At 43.7% G+C, this 21,340-nt stretch overlaps 1 protein-coding gene across 3 annotated transcripts in view; it reads right to left on the bottom strand.

Annotated features, from left to right (window-relative positions):
- Positions 1-21,340, bottom strand: part of MYO10 (myosin X) — a 190,018-nt gene that overhangs the window by 49,072 nt on the left and 119,606 nt on the right. For all 3 annotated transcript variants that reach the window (XM_083747119.1, XM_083747120.1, XM_083747118.1), the window contains 5 exons: positions 19,158-19,250; positions 18,739-18,807; positions 18,435-18,517; positions 15,954-16,062; positions 15,236-15,316 (listed from right to left, as the gene is read on the bottom strand). In XM_083747119.1, the coding sequence (XP_083603245.1) occupies positions 15,236-15,316; positions 15,954-16,062; positions 18,435-18,517; positions 18,739-18,807; positions 19,158-19,250 (435 nt within the window). The remainder of the gene's footprint in view (positions 1-15,235; positions 15,317-15,953; positions 16,063-18,434; positions 18,518-18,738; positions 18,808-19,157; positions 19,251-21,340) is intronic.

Genomic DNA, 21,340 nt, shown 5'->3' with positions numbered 1-21,340 from the left:
CCCTTATTTATTTATGTAAAAAACATTTATATACCACTTAATGTTTCAAAAATCTCTAAGCGGTGTATTTGGTTCTATGTAGCCACAGGAAATCCAAAAGTATTTCTTGAGCCACTTTGCTGGAATAATTCTGACAGGAAAACAACTTGGACATTTTCCTGTCAGAATTATTCCAACAGAGCTGTTACTTTACAGTGTTTGGACTGGAGTCTATCATACTGTACTTAGGGGCATGAGGAGCTGTATTTTTTAGCTGAAATAAGCACAATTTGAGGTAGCTGGCACACTCTCCATGGGTACCCTTGTTCTTTCAGCTGAATTTGGGGCAGCCATTCATCTGCGAAAGCTGACACCACACACGACTTGGCACTTATCAGTGGTTCTCTGGAAGTGGAGAAATTCTTTCAGCCATTTGCTTTATCTCTCTATCAGACCATTAAAAAGCTGCAGGCCTGGAGATCTGCCGATGACAATTAAAACATATCAAAAGATAATTACTTGGGTGCATTTTTTTAAAAAAATTAGGCATTCAGAATGAAAAACTTTGTTCATCTGTTAACGTTATGACTACATTACATTGGTACCTCTAGTTACGAACTTAATTCATTCCGGAGGTATGTTCTTAACCTGAAACTGTTCTTAACTAGAGGCGTGCTTTGGCTTTTGGTACACAATATCCGTTCTCATCCTGGGGCAAAGTTCTCAACTCGAGGTAACTCTTCCAGGTTAGCGGAGTTTGTAACCTGAAGCGTCTGTAACCTGAGGGGTTTGTAACTCGAGGTACCGCTGTACTAAGCTTAATGCTCATCAAAATTATTTGAGGCATATCCAATAATTATATATATAAAAAAGGTAAAGGACCCCTGACAGTTAAGTCCAGTCACGAACGACTCTAGGGTTGTGGCGCTCATCTCGCTTTACTGGCCGAGGGAGCAGACGTTAGTCCGCAGAAGGTTTTTCCGGGTTATGTGGCCAGCATGACTAAGTCACTTCTGGCAAAACCAGAGCGGTGCACGGAAATGCCGTTTACCTTCCCGCTGGAGCGATACCTATTTATCTACTTGAGTTTGACGTGCTTTCGAACTGCAAGGTTGGCAGGAGCAGGGACCAAGCAACGGGCGTTCACCCAGTCATGGGGATTCGGACCGCCGAGCTTCTGATTGGCAAGCCCAAGAGGCTCAGTGGTTTAGACCACAGCGCCACCCGCATCCCCAATGATTACATGACTAAGCATTAATACCCATCAAAATTATTTGAGGCGTATCCAATAATTATATAGCCAGGGCTTTTTTCCCCCCCTTCCAGCTGGAACTCAGTTCTGGCACCTTTCAGGTGGGCTCCATTGCCATTGTAAGAGAACAAGGATTGATGGCTAGTTCTGACATCTCTTTTCCAGAAAAACAGTGCTGCATATAGCTATCAATTTTTCCAAGAGTATTAATTCAGTTTTTTTAAATTTTTGCATTATACACTCAATGTACAATTCTCCATTAACGTTAGCTGTGAAAATGCCGAGAAACATTTTGAAGAACAAGCAGAGGTAGGCACTTAAAAAAAATGTATTTAGGGTCACTAACCTAGCCTGCAAAGGCTTTCCCTGGTGCACCTAGGCAGATGCTCCAAACACTGAGCTTTCGTTTTTTTTAAAGGTATCTAGGCCTCATAGAAAGAAAATTGTGGTGAAAAATATGCAGGTACCTTTAAAGCCATTTCTGTGAGATGAAAGTGTGTGTGGTCACCTTATATATTTTTCCAGGTACCAAAGAATGCTCCGCCATTCTTAGACAGACGCAGCCTCTGTGTGTACATGTGCGCTCCCATTTTCTCTCCATTTTGTGTTATCCACCCCACCTCCAATAGCAGCTATTTTGTAACTGGCACCCCGTACCACATTTGAAACTGGTCCAGAAAATGTTGGCAACCCTTGACTTAGGACATAGTGGAAAAGGTACATTAGCCTAACATTAGCTCTCATCTCCCACGTGGGTGGCGCTGTGGTCTAAACCACTGAGCCTCTTGGGCTTGCTGATCAGAAGGCTGGCGGTTCAAATCCCCATGACGGGGTGAGCTCCTGTTGCTCTGTCCCAGCTTCTGCCCAACTTGCAGTTCGAAAGCACGCCAGTGCAAGTAGATAAATAGGTTCCACTGCGGTGGGAAGGCACAACAACGTTTCCGGGCGTTCTGGTTTCCATCATGGTGTCCCATTGCGCCAGAAGCGGTTTAGCCATGCTGACCACATGACCCGGAAAGCTGTCTGTGGACAAACGCCGGCTCCCTTGGCCTGAAAGCAAGATGAGCGCCACAACCCCACAGTCGCCTTTGACTGGACTTAACTGTCCAGGGGCCCTTTACCTTTACCTTGGTATGGTTTTTGACAGGAAGGGAATTGTTGTCAATGACAGACCATTACCTGGTAAGGTTTGGTCTGAGGCTGACTACTCCTGTGGTGGGTGGGAGACTGATTAAGAAGGTTCACCCCTGGACACAAACGGAATCTGGTGGATTCCCGAATGTTCTCTGGAGGATTTCCCAGTTGACATGGCTGGCACTTGAGAGACACTGGTTTTGCTGTGGGACAGCAGAATGGAACCATTTCTTGGTAGGATTGCTCCTCAGTGACTTCTTCATCACTGCCGAACCTTAATGTCTCTGTGGTATGCTGGGAGACTCTGGGCAATGGAGTAAGAAGGATGGTTGCAAGGGCACAGGTGGTGAAAATCTCAGAATAAATTTGACCAAACACAGGCTTGAGCAAATTTTGGTGGCTACCATGTGGTGGTGGCTGCAGCAGCAAAATGCTCACTTCAAAATCACCACTGAGAAACCACCCAGCAGAACTTTTTTAAGGTGGTGAATGGGGTTGCTGGGAGAGCCCCATTAAAAGTCTGCTGTAAGAAATTTGCTAAGCACTTTGATGGCAAGACCGCTCAGTTTCATTCAAAATTGGATGTGACGATTATTACGAGTCTTAGGGAGGTGATCAGAGCACCATCTGGTGCACTGTGATTGGATCAGTCGCAATTACTGTGGCCTCACGAAGTTGACAAGTGGTTTGAACAGTCCCCCGTTAGCGTTTTTTGGACCTCGCCCGATAAAAATTACTATGAGATCAACGGTGTTTGGTTTACTTCCTGACTCATTGGCAATGCGCTTTTGAACATCTGACTACGGTGAGGCAAGGTCACCTCGTTAACTTCAGATCCAAAACTTCTGTGCAACTGCAACAAGGAAAATGCAAAAAGTAACTTAGCATATAGAAGTAAGCTACACTGCATTACAGAAGAGTGCAATTTCTTTCTTTCTTTGCAACTGCTACTATTTAACACCAATAGTGATAATACTACCATGTTGTGGGTATTATCATTATTATGCTATTTCACCCCAGCTGAAACCTAACTATTTTATACCCATACTAATGTAGAAACGCAGCTAGCTTTTAGTCTAATGTCATCCTGGATCTCAGTGATAGAACAATTTGAATTTTAGAGTCTCGGGAAAGTCCAGACTTCTTGCTGCCATATGGATTGATTGTAATATAAACCTCAAAGTGGTTTTAGGCAAGATACAGATTTGTATACCTTATCAAAAAAAGATTTTCTTTGAACTCAGGCAAGCATGCCTAGGAGACGACAGCCTTAAACTCTTCCTTATATATTTAAAGCTCCTAGTGCCAGTGAGCTCCCTATAAGTTATTGTGGAATATGCCAGGGATGAACCTGAAAATAAACAAATAGTCCTTCATCTTTTTCTTCTTCTTTTTTCTAAGGTCAGTCATGCCCAATATTTCCTTGTTGTTTTCTCTCTGTCATCTTCTTCTTCTGGCAGCAAACTGTTCTGTCTTCCGCTGGGCACACTGCATCCCAGACTCAACAAATGTGCACCATCAGGTTTTGCCAGAGGGATTGCAAAATGTATTCTGACTTGTGAGAGCATGCATAAAAGAAGCTTATTCGGACGATAACCCCTTTAAACTTTTGTGCTTCTCTTCCTTTCCCACCAGGGCTAGATTTAGGTTTGATGAGGCCCTAAGCTACTGAAGGTAATGGGGCCATTTATATGTCCAGCTGTCCTTTGTCAACAACAAATTGTCACTGTTTTTTCTGTGGAATATATGCGAGATGGTAATTTATGGAACTAATAGGTAACAAAAGGCATTTGCACATAACCAAATATGTATTTTATCGAAGTAATTGTTGAACTGAAATACAATTAAGAAGAAGTATATTAAAAGTGAAGTAATTATTAAGCTCTAACTGTATGTAGGTTTTATTTTATTTGTTTTTTATCTTACATTTTGGAAATGTACATCCAGGTTTTTTCCCCTTTACATTTTTTTGAGGGGCCCAGGAGAGTGGGGCCCTAAGCTATAGCTTGTTTAGCTTATACGTAAATCTGGCACTGTTTCCCACCCACCTCCCTTCCTGCAACTTTTACACAAATTGTACTGCAAATAAAGCATGCATTAAAAAAAATATTCTGAATCCCAGAAGCCAGAACAGCAAGAGGGATTACTGCGCAGCGAAAGTAGCAATCCCTCTTGCTGTTCTGGCTTCTGTGATAGCTGCGCAGCCTGCATTCACTCCATAAGATGCACACACATTTCCCCTTACTTTTTAGAAGTGAAAAAGTGAGTCTTATAGAGCAAAAAAATACGGTACATTAAAGCAATTGATGACCTTTTAGCGAAGCTCAGGGGCGTTTGGTCACGTTTCCTTTTTGTGTCCACCGGCAAGCAGCTTGGGACACTGTGGAAGCATTCTCACAAAAAGCTGCTTGTTTAAATGCCAAAGTTCTGCAGCCTTCAAAAATCCCTCTGTGCCAATAGACTTCCTTTGGAGTAAACACACGACTTTAAATGCTCCTTGTGACAAACTTGGTCATTGCAGTTTCAGCCCCAAAGCCAAACTTCTTTAACTCCTACGTCTCTGGGAGATTTCCCTTACCTTCGTGTAGCTCTGTCCTCTCTCGGCTTTGAATCGATAGGACAAAACTGCATCTGTAACAGCAGCAACAGCTGCTGCTGCAGCAGCACACATGAAGCACACAGAGGCACTGGAACTTGCGCACAAAACAGGGCTCTTCCTTCAGCCTGCTGGTATTTAGAGACCTTCATGTGATATCTTTGGCTATGCTTGTTTTAATTCATTCCTGCTGCTACTCAGAGGAAGTCATGCCTAGCCAGCGCTGGCTCAGCCGCCGCCACTGTTGCATACTCTCTAACCCAAGAGAACGCAAGAGCTAATCTTTCTTTATGAGTGCTGAGAATGTAAATAGCTTTTGAAGCCAGCGGATTCCTTTAAGAGACCTGAGGAGATAAAACAAGCAAGATGGCTTGAAACGAACCAAGTCTAGCCTGGGAGTTTAGGAACTCTAAATATTTTTGCTGGAAGGGAATAAGCTACCCTCTGCTTTATTGGTGGCTATTCACCAAGGCCCTGCATACCTTCTTGAGGGGTTACCATGTCAACACGGAGAACATGATCCAAATTGAAGCCGCAGTTCTAGAACTCTGGCTGGGGCAAGTGATTTTTTCCCTGCTAGCTCAAGGATATACGGCAGTCACTAAAAGACCCAATTTGGCTGAAAAATAAAAAAGACTGCAAGCGTTTAGTTTTCATCTGTCTCTTCCCAGTTCCTAGGGTGGTTTCTCCCCTTTCCTACAGGGCCACAAGGGTTATGACAGAGGCAACAGATCCAGACTTTCTCTTTCCTTGTGTGTGTGTTTTTGTTATTTTTGGTACAGCGGTACCTTGGTTCTCAAATGTCTCGGCTGACGAACATTTCAGAACCCAAATGCTGAAAAGTAAATGCTTCTGTTTTCTAACACGTCTCAGAAGTCGAATGGCTTCCGCTGTGTGTTTTTCAATTTTCTCAACTGAATTTGTAGACAGCTCTTTGTGCCTTGGTTTTTCAATGTTTCAGAACTCGAACAGTCTTCCAGAATGCATTACATTCGACAACTGAGGTACCACTGTACTAGCCTTGACAATAAGTGATTCTGCTTCCCTATGCCCAGTAATTTGATGGGAAGTACAGTGGTACCTCAGGTTAAGTACTTAATGCGTTCCAGAGGTCCGTTCTTAACCTGAAACTGTTCTTAACCTGAAGCACCACTTTAGCTAATGGGGCCTCACACTGTTGCCATGCCACCGCCGCACGATTTCTGTTCTCATCCTGAAGCAAAGTTCTTAACCCGAGGTACTATTTCTGGGTTAGCAGAGTCTGTAACCTGAAGCGTATGTAACCTGAAGAATATGTAACATGAGGTACCACTGTAGTGCCAACTGAGGAAAGATGGTTACAACATTTTGGGCATTTTCGTTTTGATAAAAGGAGCACACAGGGAGACATGATAGAGGTGTACAAATTTATGCATTTTGTGGGAAACATGGACCAAGTGAATTTTTCTCTCTCTCTCTCCTATAACGCTAGAACCTAGAGTCATCCAATCAAGCTGAAGATTTATGACAAAGGAAGTAATTCTACTCTCAGTTAAATTGTGGAATTTTCGCCACAGGATTTAGACAAATTCATGGAGAGTAAGATTTAGCATGATAGCTCTTCTGCAGTATCGCAGGCAATATGCCCCTTAATTTTTGCTAGGAGTCACAAGTGGGGAAAATGCTGTTGGCCCAGAGTCCTTCTTATGGGCTTTTCATAGACATTTGCTTGACCACGGTAAGAACAAGATGGGCCTCTGATCTGATAGTCAGCTCTCTTCTTATGCTCTTAGGGTTATTGTGGGGATAATATGCAGGGATAAATGTATATCATGGGTTCCAAGCGAGAAGGGTGGGTCAAAACTGTAGTAATAAAGTCCTTTAAAACAGTAGATTCTGGAATTAACGAGGTCCACTGTTTTGTCCTGGCCCTGAACATCTAGATCCAAATGTCAAAATCTGAAAAAGGTGGGGGGCAGTCCTTGCTACACTGGCACCATGCACCTCAGTGCCTTCTTAAGTTAAGGTAAAAAGGTAAAGGACCCCTGGACGGTTAAGTCCAGTCAAAGGCAGCTTTCGGGTCATGTGGCCAGCATGACAAAACCGCTTCTGGCACAACGGGACACCATAACGGAAATCAGAGTGCACGGAAACACCATTTACCTTCCTGCTGCAGCCATACCTATTTATCTACTTGCACTGGCATGCTTTCAAACTGGGAGCTGGGACCAAGCAACAGGAGCTCACGCTGTCACAGGGATTCGAACCAGCAACCTTCTGATCGGCAAGCCCAAGAGGCTCAGTGGTTTAGACCACAGCGCCACCCGCATCCCCTTCTTAAGTAATAACCTTCTTAAGTACCGTATTTTTCGCACTATAGAACACACTTTTTCCCCTCCAAAAATGAAGGGGAAATGTGTGTGCGTCCTATGGTGCGAATGCAGGCTTTCGCTGAAGCCTGGAGAGCCCCACCGCCAGCTCCGCAAACTTGGGAGACAGCGGGAGAGGCGCAGCGCGCCCTTCCCGCTGTCCCCCGACTTGGTTAGAAGGCTGGCGGGGGGGAGAAGCCTGCTCCTCCCCGTCGCCAGCCCCGCAAACTCGGGAGACAGCGGGAGAGGCGCAGTGTGCCATGGTTTGGAGGCTGGCGGAGGGCTTCCTCCTCCCCCAGCCCTGCAAGCTCCCAGAGCGATGCCAAAGCTGCGCGCAGCTTCGGCATGGCTCTGGGCCCCGTTCTGGGGGAAGCTCGGGCTTCCCCAGCCCCGCGCCTGGGGGGGGGAAATATTTTTTTCCCCTTTATTCCCCCCCCCCCAAATCTAGGTGCGTCCTATGGACCGGTGCGTCCTATAGTGCGAAAAATACGGTAATAACTTAAGAAAAAGACTAACAAATTTCCTAGCAGCTACACATCAGAGAACCCATTCATGCTAAGAAAAACTGGCATTGTCTTCCATTGACATGAAATAATCAGTTCAGGGATTTATGCATGATATAATGCTGCTACGGAAAAGCTTTCTTTCCATCTGTCTTCCTGCCGTCTCTCACCTCAGATTTCCAAGCTGCTTCAATCCCTATATACAGAAAAAATCATTCATGGTTCACTTTTACGAATTCCTGCAACCTTGTGATGAGTTTCTGGGATAATGAGCTAGATGCAACACCACTTGCTGCATATTAAAGTAATTCTAGAGAAACGGAAAGGGGCAGCTGGAGAGGTTGCTTGCATCCTGAATTCAAAACTGAGCTGGGAAGAACAGTGGGTGTATTTCAGAGCCTACAAGGCATTTTTTAATAAGATATACACCAACAAAGGTATTTACCCTACAAAAAAAACAACCAGCGCCATGGACATTGGGTTCAATGAAGGTCAAATTATGAGCTTAATGGATAACTGTGCTTGGAAATTTGCCACAGAAGACATAGCTTATCAGTCTCCAAAAATGTTGCTCTGTTGTCTCAGGCGCACCCTTCTTCCACCCACTTGAAAAAGTATTGCTTCCAAGAGCTATCCAGTTTCTGAAACGTTCAAGAATCACTCAGAGCCTTCCATCTGATTTAAATGCGATACCAGGTTTTCTCAAAATAACTCCTGGCTCATAGATTCGTTCCAAAAACCTGCTAGGCTATTCCTTCCCAATCACAGGGAATAATTTCTTTCTGCTCCTCAGTCTCTTGCAGGTGACATCGAACCAAATCACACAGTTCTTATGCTCAGCTCAAACACCAGTAACTGCACAACACACACCTTAAAAGAGAAAATGTCAGTTTTTTTCCTGTCTCAACCATTCAGCACATTTTACATCTTGCGGAGTTTCAATATTCTTTTGACATTGCCTTACACAACCAGTGTTCTGTAACTGGTGAAGGGACATGCTTATTTGCTCTGGAATGGGAAGGAGGGAGGGCAATTTTCCCAAGAATCACAACTAAAGTATCCATGACAGATGCCCATCCAACTTTGCTCTCCACAGTGGGCACTTCCCGCTCCTTGCTTTTTACCGCTTGCTGACTCTGGAGCACATGTGACGATGTTGCAGCACACCTAAGTGCTCCTCCTCTCTGTTCAGCCACGCAACACTAAACTATATTCTGCACTCTCAGGATGAGTTGCAGCAAGCCTCAGGCTCACATGCTGTCCCCTCCTCCTGTGGCACAACTGTGAAGAATTTGCAAACTTTATAACAGCCCACAGCTTGAATTAACCATAGCTTAGGGTTTGAATGGTGCTGGTGCTGGTGGTCAACAAAAGAGGTTTAAAGACTGTCTCAAGGCACATCTAAAAAAATGTAGTCTAAGCACCGGCAACTGGGAAACACTGGCCTGCGAGCTCTCCAGTTGGAGAACAGCCTTTACCAAAGGTGTCATGGGCTTTGAAGACACTCAAATTCAACGCAAAGGAGAAATGTGCTAAGAGGAAGGAACGCTTTCCAAACCCTCACCGTGATCAACTCCTGTCTAGAAACCAATATCCCCACCGTGGAAGGACGTGTGGATCCAGAATTGGCCTCCACAGTCACTTACGGACTCATTGCTAAAACTGTGTTTATGGAAGACAATTGTACCCGGCTACGAGGAATCGCCAAAGAAGAAGAAGAAGGTACATCTAAGGCTTGCAATGTTCTCCTTTTGGCCATGCTGGAGGTGGAGGAGAAAGAGGGGAGCGATAATGGGAGCTGCGACAATTTAGCATTTTGGTTTAACAGACTATTTTTATTTATTTATTTTGTGATAATTTATTAGTTTTGAATTACAACAATCCAATAATAGCTTCATTATAACAATGCCAAATTATAATACAATTAATAATACCAATCATTAAGATGCCAAATTATACAATTTAGGTTGCCCCCCACGTGCTAGAATTAATGGTTTGATTATTTTCTGTGTTTCAAAATCTTATAAATTTCAATTGCGCTCCAGTCCAAATACCAATCCCTTATATCGCAACTGCAGTTTTAACGGCTTCCATTTGTATTGACATATTGAATGATTTCTACACCTACAAATGTGTTTAACAGACGAATTACCGTATTTTTCGCTCTATAACACGCACTTGACCATAACACGCACGTAGTTTTTAGAGGAGGAAAATCCGTAGGCATGCCACCCATAGGCATTCCCTCCATAACACGCACAGACATTTCCCCTTACTTTTTAGGAGGAAAAAAAGTGAGTGTTATGGTGCAAAAAATACGGTAATTGCTTTTCTTTTTTGGCAGGGGGGTGCTCTGCCCCTTGTCAAACAGGAATGGTGCCCCTACCAAAGAAGAATATGTAACATAAAGATAATCACAAATAGGTTGAATCTTTCTTTTGCTGCATTATAGCTGTCCAATACAGTGGTACCTCGGGTTACATACACTTCAGGTTACATATGCTTCAGGTTACAGACGTCGCTAACCCAGAAATAGTACCTCGGGTTAAGAACTTTGCTTCAGGATGAGAACAGAAATCATGCTCTGGCGGCGCGGCGGAAGCAGGAGGCCCCATTAGCTAAAGTGGTGCTTCAAGTTAAGAACAGTTTCAGGTTAAGAATGGACCTCTGGAACGAATTAAGTACTTAACCCGAGGTACCACTGTACGTTGTTTTGACCAGTAGCGTAGCGTGGGGGGTGAAGGGGGGCCGGCCGCACCGGGCGCAACATCTGGGGGTTAGGGTTAGGGGGTGCAAATCCACGGGTTAGGGGGCGCAAATTACTTGCCTTGCCCCGGGTGCTGACAACCCACGCTATGCCACTGGTTTTGACAGGGATTTTCTTTTTTAAAAAAACAACCCCAAAACATTCTCTTGGCAATGAACATTGTCAGTCCATTTAAAACATTCATCAGTCACCAGCCTTTCAGACCATGGCAGGCATAATACAGAGCTGTGTGTCTACGGCAGGCCTTGCTTAGTCATTCTTTTGAGGAGAGGTGAGGAGGGTTCTTGTATTGTCTCCTTTTTCTGTCCCCGACTGACCTCCCACATCCTATAGAATCTTGTTCCTCATAAAAGCTCTGGCTTAACTCATGAGTCATCCTGAAAAGCACTTGATATGGCGGTTACACATGACAAGGGGGAGCAGTGCGCTGTCTAGACAACTACTCAAAGCTTCGACTCACCCAGACCCCAACATTCCTTTAAACCCTGATGCACAACATTCTTCCCATTGTGAAAAGGAAATATAATGCCTTCGGCCAAATCCAGCGGGCCAAGAGAAACCATCGAGATCTCAAAAAGATACTTTATCCCTAGTCGAGCTGTAGCCATGTTTCCTTCTGACAACGTGAGCGGCTCATACGAACTGCTCATCCCCACCGGGAGTCCCTTCCAATTAAAACTTTGCACCTGTCATCAACTCTCCGCCAAGCCACACACAAGGGCAGCCTTTTCCGTGGCCAAGACTTTAAGCTAGCAGAGAGCAGGCAGACATCAGGAGAAACATGTGTCATTTCTGTCCTGTCGGCTGGTTCACAGCCTGATGCATATGTGTTGAGACACAAGAGTGTCATCTCTCATTCCATGTAGAACGGTGAACTGGGGTACCTTGGGTTAAGATCTTAATTCGTTCCGGAGGTCTGTTCTTAACCTGAAACTGTTCTTAACCTGAGGTACCACTTTAGCTAATGGGGCCTCCCGCTGCCACCGTGTGATTTCTGTTCTCATCCTGAAGCAAAGTTCTTAACCTGAGGTAATATTTCTGGGTTAGCGGAGTCTAACCTGAAGCGTCTGTAACCTGAAGCGTCTGTAATCCGAGGTACCACTGTATCTCTTGTTCCCAGGCCTTCCTCGCAGATCTGTTGCCACAAAGAAATGAATGGCATACCTGCCAACAGTTCTCTGATGAAAATAGGGATGTCCGAATCCATAATAAGAATAAAGGTAAAGGATCCCTGGACAGGTACAGCCAGTCAAAGGTGACTATGCGGTTGCGGCGCTCATCTTGCTTTCAGGCCAAGGGAGCCGGTGTTTGTCCACAGACAGCTTTTCCTGGTCATGTGGACAGATGACTACACCACTTCTGGTGCAACGGGACACCATGACGGAAACCAGAGTGCATGAAAACGCTGTTTACCTTTCCGCTGCAGCAGTACCTATTTATCTACTTGCACTGGCGTGCTTTTGAACTGCTAGGTTGGCAGGAGCTGGGACAGAGCAACGGGAGCTCACCCTGTCACAGGGATTCGAACTGCCGACCTTCTGATCGGCAAGTCTAAGAGACTCAGTGGTTTAGACCATGGCGGTTCGAATCCCTGCTGTGGCAGGAAGGTAAACGGCATTTATGTGTAAATAGTACCGTAATTTATTTATGTCCCCATTTCCTAAAATTGTATTCTAAGCAGCTGAGAAAAGAGGTGTTACTCAGACCAGCACTAAGGCTGGGTATAAACCAGGGCTATGTTTCCCAAGAAAGCTATTTAATAGAGGCTCAGCTGGAATAGCCTTATTTCTTTAAAATGGTCTACCTGCAAGTCACAGGAAGACTGCCAGTCTTGAAACATAATATGTGGAGGAATGTGCACACACACACACAGACAGATGTATGGGTGTGTACTATGCATTGAAAGTACATTTAAGCGCAAAAGGTTTAATCTTAACTGCATAGAAATGTATGCTTTCAGTAATGCTTTCTTTTGTGAATGTTCAATCCTTAAGTTGTTGTTGTGGTTTAAAATGCGCATGTAGATTATAGCATCATGCTTGTTCTACAAGAGGTGTTTCTTGTTTGCAAAGTTGCCTTATGATAACTTTGCTTTAAACATAGAGTCATGCAAGGAAATATTTTGGCAAGGAGTCAGATACTTGGGTTGGGCAGGGGGTGGGGGAAGAACCTGGAAAAATCCTGAACTGAGTAGTAAAAGCACAGTGCATATATATGTACCGTATTTTTCGCCCCATAGGGCGCACTGGCCCATAGGGCGCACCTAGTTTTTTTTTGGGGGGGGAATAAAGAAAAAAATATTATCCCCCCCCCCAGCCCGAGCTTTCCCTGACCCCAGCCCCCAGAACAGGCTGCAATCCACAAGCCTAGGGAGCCCGGCAGGAAGTCGCGCCGGGCTCCCCCGGCTTGCGGAGAGCTGCCCGAAGCCCGGGGCATGCTGTTCAGCGCGCCCCAGGCTTCAGGATGCACGCAGCTCTCTGCAAGCCTTGGGAGACCGGCTCCCAAGGCTTGTGGATAGCTTCCTGAAGCCTGGAGAGCAATAGGGGTCGCTGTGCACCGACCCCTTTCCCTCTCCAGGCTTCAGTGAAAGCCTGCATTCGCCCCATAGGACGCACACACATTTCCCCTTCATTTTTGGAGGGAAAAAAGTGCGTCCTATAGGGCGAAAAATACAGTATATATGTGTGTGTGCACAGATATAGATAGCTAGATAGACAAACAGATAGATAGATAGCTGATAGATAGATAGATAGATAGATAGATAGATAGATAGATAGATAGATGATAGATAGATATAGATATAAATATAGTCTCAGGGAAAGACAGAGAGCCCTAAAGGTATTAAGGTAAAACAGGAAATATGCAGGATTAATGATTTTGAGGAGATATGGAGGGTGTTTGTAGAATTTGTATTGTTAAAACGGAAAGGGGTCAAACCATTGCAAGAGGTGTTGAAATTCTGGGAGGCTGGATAGTCACAATGGAATGGTCTCGTGGGTTGGGTGCACATTTTTATTCTTATTTATTTATGATTATTACTTTGTCAAAATATAAGAAGAAGAAGGAAGGAAGGAAGGAAGGAAGGAAGGAAGGAAGGAAGGAAGGAAGGGTTTCTTTCTAAAAGTACTGGAATCTAAGCCAGAGATTGAGTTCCAAGAAGCTCTTGGGTTCCTTGAAGCTTATCACGAGTTCCTCATTGAGAAGGTCAGGAATGGTCTAAGATCCATCTTTTCCTGCAGAGCTACAGAGAAGTGGGTGGGTGCCAGGATGCATCCTTGATTAATCTGAGGTGGCAGCAAGACACTCAGGAGGTCTGGCCAAGGCCCCATATGAACAGATTATGAGAATATTCCCCACAGTTCCTCTACATAGCGCTGTGATTTCTTAGGAGGCCTCAATATGGAAAGAGCCTCCTGGAAATTAGAAAACCACTGGTTTAAACTCTTAAACAAAATGTGGGCATTGTTTAAGACAGGGGTCAGCAAACTTTTTCAGCAGGGGGCCAGTCCTCTGTCCCTCAGACCTTGTGGGGGGCCGGACTATATTTTGGGGGGGGGAATGAATGAATTCCTATGCCCCACAAATAACCCAGAGATGCATTTTAAATAAAAGCACACATTCTACTCATGTAAAAACAAGCTAATTCCCAGACTGTCCATGGGCCGGATTGAGAAGGCGATTGGGCCGGATCTGGCCCTTAGTTTGCCTACCCATGGTTTAAAATTTAGCAAGCAGCTATCAACAACCTACAAATTAAACTAATATCTGCTTTAACAACCACAAATATTTGTTTCATTTACAGTTGTACCTTGGAAGTTGAACGGAATCCATTCCGGAAGTCCGTTTGATTTCCGAAACGTTTGGAAACCAAGGCGTGGCTTCTGATTGGCTGCAGGAAGCTTCTTCTGCAGCCAATCAGAAGCTGTGGAACCCATGCCAGACATTCAGGTTCCAAAGAACATTTGAAAACCGGAACACTCACTTCCTGGTTTGCGGCATTCGGCAGCCAAAACTTTCGACTCACAAGGCATTCAATTTCTGAGGTACAACTGTATTTATTTCATAAAACTTATATACCACTTGATGGTTATGAAAAAACAACCTCAAAGTGATTTGCAAAGAGAACAAAAAATAAACTATTTGGAAAAAAAACATGAAAACAACTCTCTCAATCCTTTGAAACATAAAATCAACAATAAACTAAGAAGAGATTGCAGCATATATCTACACTGCTTTCCACCTTACCTGGGCGTAAGCAGGATTGAACGAATTGAGGCTTACTTCTGATTGTACATGATTGCAGCCTGAGGGGTGTCTCACAAGATCAAAAAATTGCTAGCAAAGGTTTCTGCTAACCCTTAGTACAAGCTGCTGCTTTGCCAACTGTTTCATCTATCAGTAAGAGGATTTCAGAAAAGCAGTATAATCTTTACAGCACACACAACAAGCGTAAGGTAAACCAACAATTAAGGACTGAAGACATGATGCCGAAAGTTGGCCAACTTTGAAAACTACGTAGAATCTCAGAGATTAGAAGCAGAATTTTGCTGTTCTACAGGTAGTGGTGATCATGAAAAAGCAAGGTTCAGCCATCGTTCCATGGCCCCCTGGCAGAAAGATCCAAGGCAAATGCAATCTTAAAAGCTTAAACCTTACCTTCTCCATGTTCGGCTTGATACAGCGGACAAAGAAAGGGTTGGAGGTGCTTAGCGTTGCCATTAAGGAATGCAGCGAATCCTAAAAAAAAAAAAAAATAGGGGAGGAAGGATCAAATTGTACCTTGTACTTATCTTGGCAAACCACTTGCAAGCAGTCGCCGTAGCAGCACCTAGTGGCAAGGACTGAAAATTACACCAGAGCAGGCTTTCCAAAAGGAAAAACAGAGAATCATAGATTTGGGAGAGTTGCAAGGGGCACCAAGGCTCATCTAGTCCACCCCCCTCCAATGAAGGAATCATAGCTAAGGGATCTGAGACAGATGGCCACCAAACTTCTGCTTAAAATTTCCAAAGCCCTCAAGAAGGATGCAAGGGCAGCAGCTGCTACCTGTGATCCCTAGCAATAATAATAATAATAATAATAATAATAATAATAATAATAATAATAATATTATTATAATATTTATACCCCAGCCACTCAGGGTGGCTCCCAACAAAATATTAAAAACACATTAAACATCAAAAACGTCCCTAAATAGGGCTGCCTACCAATCAGAGGCATGCATCTAATAATCAAAATTATAACTTTTTGAAATGTGTTGTCTGATCAGCTAAAAGGAAGGACCAGAGTAGATCGAGTGAGTAAGAGAATTCAGCCCTACTGATCACACACAAAAGGCAACGCTTGGAAGAGCTCGATGGATGAAGGAGCTCACCTTAAACTGCAGGCTGACGGTGGGCTTCCGATGTTTGGTTCCAGATTTTAAAGTATCTTGGCTGCTGCGGCTGGAAACATGTTCAAAGAGGTCGTAGATGAAATCGAGGCTGAAACAGAAGCAGGAGAGGAGAAACCATGTTTCACAGAATAAAACAAACATGTGAAATGCTACTGCAAAATTGGTTCAATGTTAATTCAGAAGAGCAAAATATGGGGCAAAAATGTGATTTTAACGAGTTTTTCCAGGTTGTGGGAAGATGCTGAAGGTGTTCATAACAAAACCTCAGCCAAATAGCCATAAAAGCTTCACATATGCAGTTCTGCTAAGTACTGAACAACTTCCCCTCTGCATGCCTCTATATTATATTGATTAACATCCTTTAAGGAAAACTCTCATGATGCTTCTATGTGTCCAGAGTTATGTCTGCCTCCTTTATTGCACAAATTAAGCAACAAGCATTGCCTGTTTTCTTTGTTGGGCTCTTTTGACTTTCCCATGAAAGCTGCTGTATTTAGTAGAAGAATGAGGATTAAAATATGTATATTAAGGAGATAAGAAAACTACCGGAGCAACCTATTAAAAAACCAACATCAACACTTAGCAAAATCAATCTACTTACAATGGATAATGGCTGCAAAATTTTGGAAGAAATCAGATTTACCAACAAAAGATGAATGGCTTCAAAGTGCTTGGCAAACCTTAATGATGATAAAAATTATGCACTTCAAAAGATTCTGGGGAAATGGGACAATCAATACTTATAGATAACTGAAGACCTTTCATAACATATGTAACAAAATACAGAGGTGCCTCGCAAGACGAAATTAATTCGTTCCGCGAGTCTCTTCGTCTTGCGGTTTTTTCGTCTTGCGAAGCACGGCTATTAGCGGCTTAGTGCTTTTAGTGGCTTAACGGCTTAGAAAAAGTAAAAAAAAAAAAGGGGGGAACTCTCAAGAACTCGCAAGACGTTTTCGTCTTGCGAAGCAAGCCCATAGGGAAATTCGTCTTGCGAAGAACCTCAAAAACGGAAAACTCTTTCGTCTAGCGAGTTTTTCGTCTTGCGAGGCATTCGTCTTGCGGGGCACCACTGTACTGAATATTGTCTGACATCATTAAATTGCAACTGCACTCTGTGGTGAAGGTAACTGTGTTTTTCATTTCATTTTGCTGTTTATTTTATGAATACAATACTGTACAATAAAAAAAAATTAATAGGCCAATATTCATTGGTGATTTCACATTTACAGCCCCCTGCCCACATACACCCCCCCACTGCAACCCGCCCCCCATAAGTTAGATTTTCCATTTGCAAGTGTTGCACAGAGTAGTTTTTATGTACTTTTTCCTCCACATGCAACTATATGTGTACAAAAGTTTTATAGGTCTATATTCTCATACATACTGATACACACATCTCTCTGAAAATTTCTCTAAATGGCTCCGCGTTTCATAAGCAGGACAAACCATGTCAGTTCCCGCCCTCCAACTACTCTATGGCGTGGTTGTTTTTTCCTACTGAAAATTCTCTCTCTGGTTTAGAGTCGCCGTTGGAATACAAGACACTCAGATTCTACATTAAGTGAAGCGTTCTGAAAAATGTAAAACATGTGAAATTCACATGCGCTTCAACAACAATAAAAAACATTCTCAAATTGTTATATGTCCGTAATTTGTTTCGGCTGCGAATGCAGCAAATTACAACCGGAGCTCTCAAAAAATTGTCACTCCATAAATTAATAAAAATCAATTTGAACCTTCTCCAAATGGAATGAAGACAAAAAATTATTTGGCTGGTGTCTTGCTGACTTGATCAAAACATTGCAGAATGTGGGCACACACAATCCCTTTAAAGGAGGATTAAGGTATGCAGAATTCAGGGGAGGCAGAATAAACATGCCCCTTGACCTTCGGCGCAACCAGTCAAACGCAAATTGGTGGATATGCCATTCATAGAGCTTTATCCTCTTTCCACAGTCCAGGGCGAAGAAGAAGAAGAAAAAGAAGAAGAAGAAGAGTTTGGACTTGATATCCCGCCTTTCACTCCTCTTAAGGAGTCTCAAAGCAGCTAACATTCTCCTTTCCCTTCCTCCCCCACAACAAACACTCTGTGAGGTGAGAGAGGCAGAGAGACTTCAAAGAAGTGTGACTGGCCCAAGGTCACCCAGCAGCTGCATGTGGAGGAGCGGGGAAGTGAACCCGGTTCACCAGATTACGAGTCCACTGCTCTTAACCACTACACCACGCTGGCACCCTACAAAACAAATCAAAGCACGCGTACACACAGCCCAGACTGTATGCGATAGCAGACTCACAACTCGGTGCAGTTTCTTAGCAAATCCAAGTACAAGAAATTATGAAGAGTGCAGGAGAGTGTCTGTTTAGAACTGCAAACCAAAGGTATATTGTGGTATATTGAGGCCACTGTTTCCAGCATCTTAACAAGGATCAAGACCCCCAGATTGAAAATAGCTGACGTACCTGCTTTCCCGCAAGAGGTTCAGGAGATCGTCCCTGAAAGTGTCCCTGTTTTTCTCCAGGATTCCTCTGACATCATACTGAACCTATTTGAAAAGAGGCAGAACAGGCTCAGCTATTAAAAAAAAAAGAAGAAGGAAAAAGAAGCCCCTCTTATTAACAGCTTCTCACAGAGGGACCATTGTAAACAGCAGAGAAGAAACTGAATGCTTCAGTTAATTTGCAAGTGGCTGCAGGGCAAAACTGAACTGCCTCTGAAATGCTCTTTGGAAGAATTTCAACGCACATTAAGGAAAAAGGAAATTACCTCTCCGGCATAATGTTTCACTCCAAAGTTGTGAACAGCAACCCTCGGTTTCACATAAAAAGGATTGCTCTGTTTACAAAAGGGGAACAAAAAAGAAAGATAAACTTTTAGGTTGAGGAACTGAAATATTGAAGGAGGTCTGAATAAGCTTGCTTATCAGAACTCACTGGAGAACCGGCTTTAGAAAAGGCCTGCTATGTCTGTTTGGGTACTTAAGATTTTCTTACAGACACTGTGCGCAAAACCTCCATGCATTATCTCGCACAATGAAGATCAGCACAATGCAGGTCCCAGAATTTTAACCAGAAACACTTTTGCAAAGTCAATAAACACTCTGAACAGGAGAAATTCCAACTACGTCTTTGAAGATCTGCAGCACACCACACATCTATAAAACAAATGAGAAATACATTACTTACCGCATGTTGGATGTGTAACTTTGCCAACAAGGTGCTGTCTGTAGCTTGGGGAAAATGGCTTTCTTCATTGATAAGTGCTAACAAACCAAGTTTCTGGGTAATTAAGACACAAGACAAAATAATATTAGGCGGATCACAAATGGTTTATACTTCTGTTTTCTTTTTTGTACAGTTGAATTATGGTGCTGGAGGAGACCCTTGAGAGTCCCATGGGCTGCAAGAAGATCAAACCTATCCATTCTGAAGGAAATCAGCCCTGAGTGCTCACTGGAAGGACAGGTCCTGAACCTGAGGCTCCAGTACTTTGGCCACCTCATGAGAAGAGAAGACTCCCTGGAAAAGACCCTGATGTTGGGAAAGATGGAGGGCACAAGGAGAAGGGGACAACAGAGGATGAGATGGTTGGACAGTGTTCTTGAAGCTACCAGCATGAGTTTGACCAAACTGCGGGAGGCAGTGGAAGACAGAAGTGCCTGGCGTGCTCTGGTCCATGGGGTCACGAAGAGTCGGTCACGACTAAACAACAACATCAACCTCTGGTTGCGAACGGGATCCATTCCGGACGCCCATTCGCAACATGAAAAGCCCACAACCTGAAGCGCCATATCTGCGCAGGTGCGCAGCGCGATTTGGCGCTTGTGCGCATGCGTGAGTGGCGAAACCCGAAAGTAACCCTTTCCAGTACTTCTGGGCCGCCGCAGGACGCAACAGGAAAAAACGTATCATGAAGCAAACGTAACATGAAGTATGACTGTAATTTAAAAAAAAACCCTTTTTCAAATGGTGTAACACAGTGGTGCTGGGCTTTTAGCTGCATAAATGGATTTGAATGGAATATTCTTCCAGGTGCCTGAAATGCAGGGTTGCCATCAAAAACAGCAGCCTCATATCTCTTTTTTATAACATCTAGTGCAGAGGTGACTAACCTGTGGCTAGCATTTGAAATTTTGCATTTTGCACCTGGCTATCGGCCACTTGCAACCCAGTGAAGATGCCCAGGAGCCAGGATGGCACCTGACGTCTCCATCATCTGGAGGTGCATGCCTGGGAATGTTTGGATCTGGACTGCTTTCACACACTAGCAACACGTCCTGTAGAATTCTACCAGTTACATTTTTTCTGCACAATCAGAATGACAAATATGACTTTCAAGCCGCCTGGCCCCCAAATGACAACTAGGCATTCTGTTTTGCCGACTATAACCCTGGTTTAAGCTGCCATTTGTGGCCCTCAATATGTTGCTAAACTACCACTCCCATTAACCCTGGCAATTTGCTTAATAATAATAATTTATTATGTACACCCCAGCCACTCTGGGTGGCTTCCAACAGAATATTAAAATACAATAGTCTATTAAACATTAAAACCTTCTCTAAAGAGGGCTGCCTTCAGATGTCTTCTAAAAGTCTGATAGTTGTTTTTCTCCTTGGTGGAAGGGCGTTCCACAGGGCGGGTGCCACTACTGAGAAGGCCCTCTGGCTGGTTCCCAACGTGAAATTTATAAATTTAAAAGGATTGGGGGCTGGGATAGAAGAGGCGAAAACAAGCACCTTGAAGTCATCTACAGTTATTGGCAAGAGCTAAAGAACGTGAACAAGGCAAGAATCTTTAAGTCAGATTGCAAATGGTGCCTTACTACTCCTCTGTATGTGACTCCATGCCGTAGCCCAGCTGGGAAGATGGTGGCAAAGCAGTAAGAGAGAAATGCTTGCTTCTATTCAATGCTGTGGCCATGCGAAGTATGTTGAAGTTCAAAATGAACAGTTATCGTATTACCAAATCAACATTTTGGTGAACAGTTTCATCTTTGTAAACCCCAAACCACGAAAAATGTTTATAGAAAGGAACACAGCTTCCCCCATTATTATAATTTTATATTCCTCAAACTTGCAGACTTCCTTTCACAAAAAACAAACCAAGTATTGAGGCAGTGAATACCGTATTTTTCCGTGTAGAAGCCAATGTCCCCCCCCCCCTTTTAAGTAAAAAATGGGAGGTAGTCTTATACACAGGTTTATACGGTAAATCTTGGGTGAATTGGCTGGGTAGGTAATGCGAGGCTGTGCCGAAGCGTGGGGGTTTGAGCAGTTTCCCAAAAAAGCTGAACAACTTTAAAATACTGATTTCTTAATTTTAGGCTTCCTAAAGTTGGGGTTGTCTTATATGTGAGGTTGTGTTATACA

Source organism: Podarcis gaigeae, assembly GCF_964106915.1.
Source record: "Podarcis gaigeae genome assembly, chromosome: 7".
Taxonomy (NCBI): domain Eukaryota; kingdom Metazoa; phylum Chordata; class Lepidosauria; order Squamata; family Lacertidae; genus Podarcis; species Podarcis gaigeae.
Note: the sequence above shows the minus strand (reverse complement) of the source record. Positions and strands in the feature narration are given on the sequence as shown.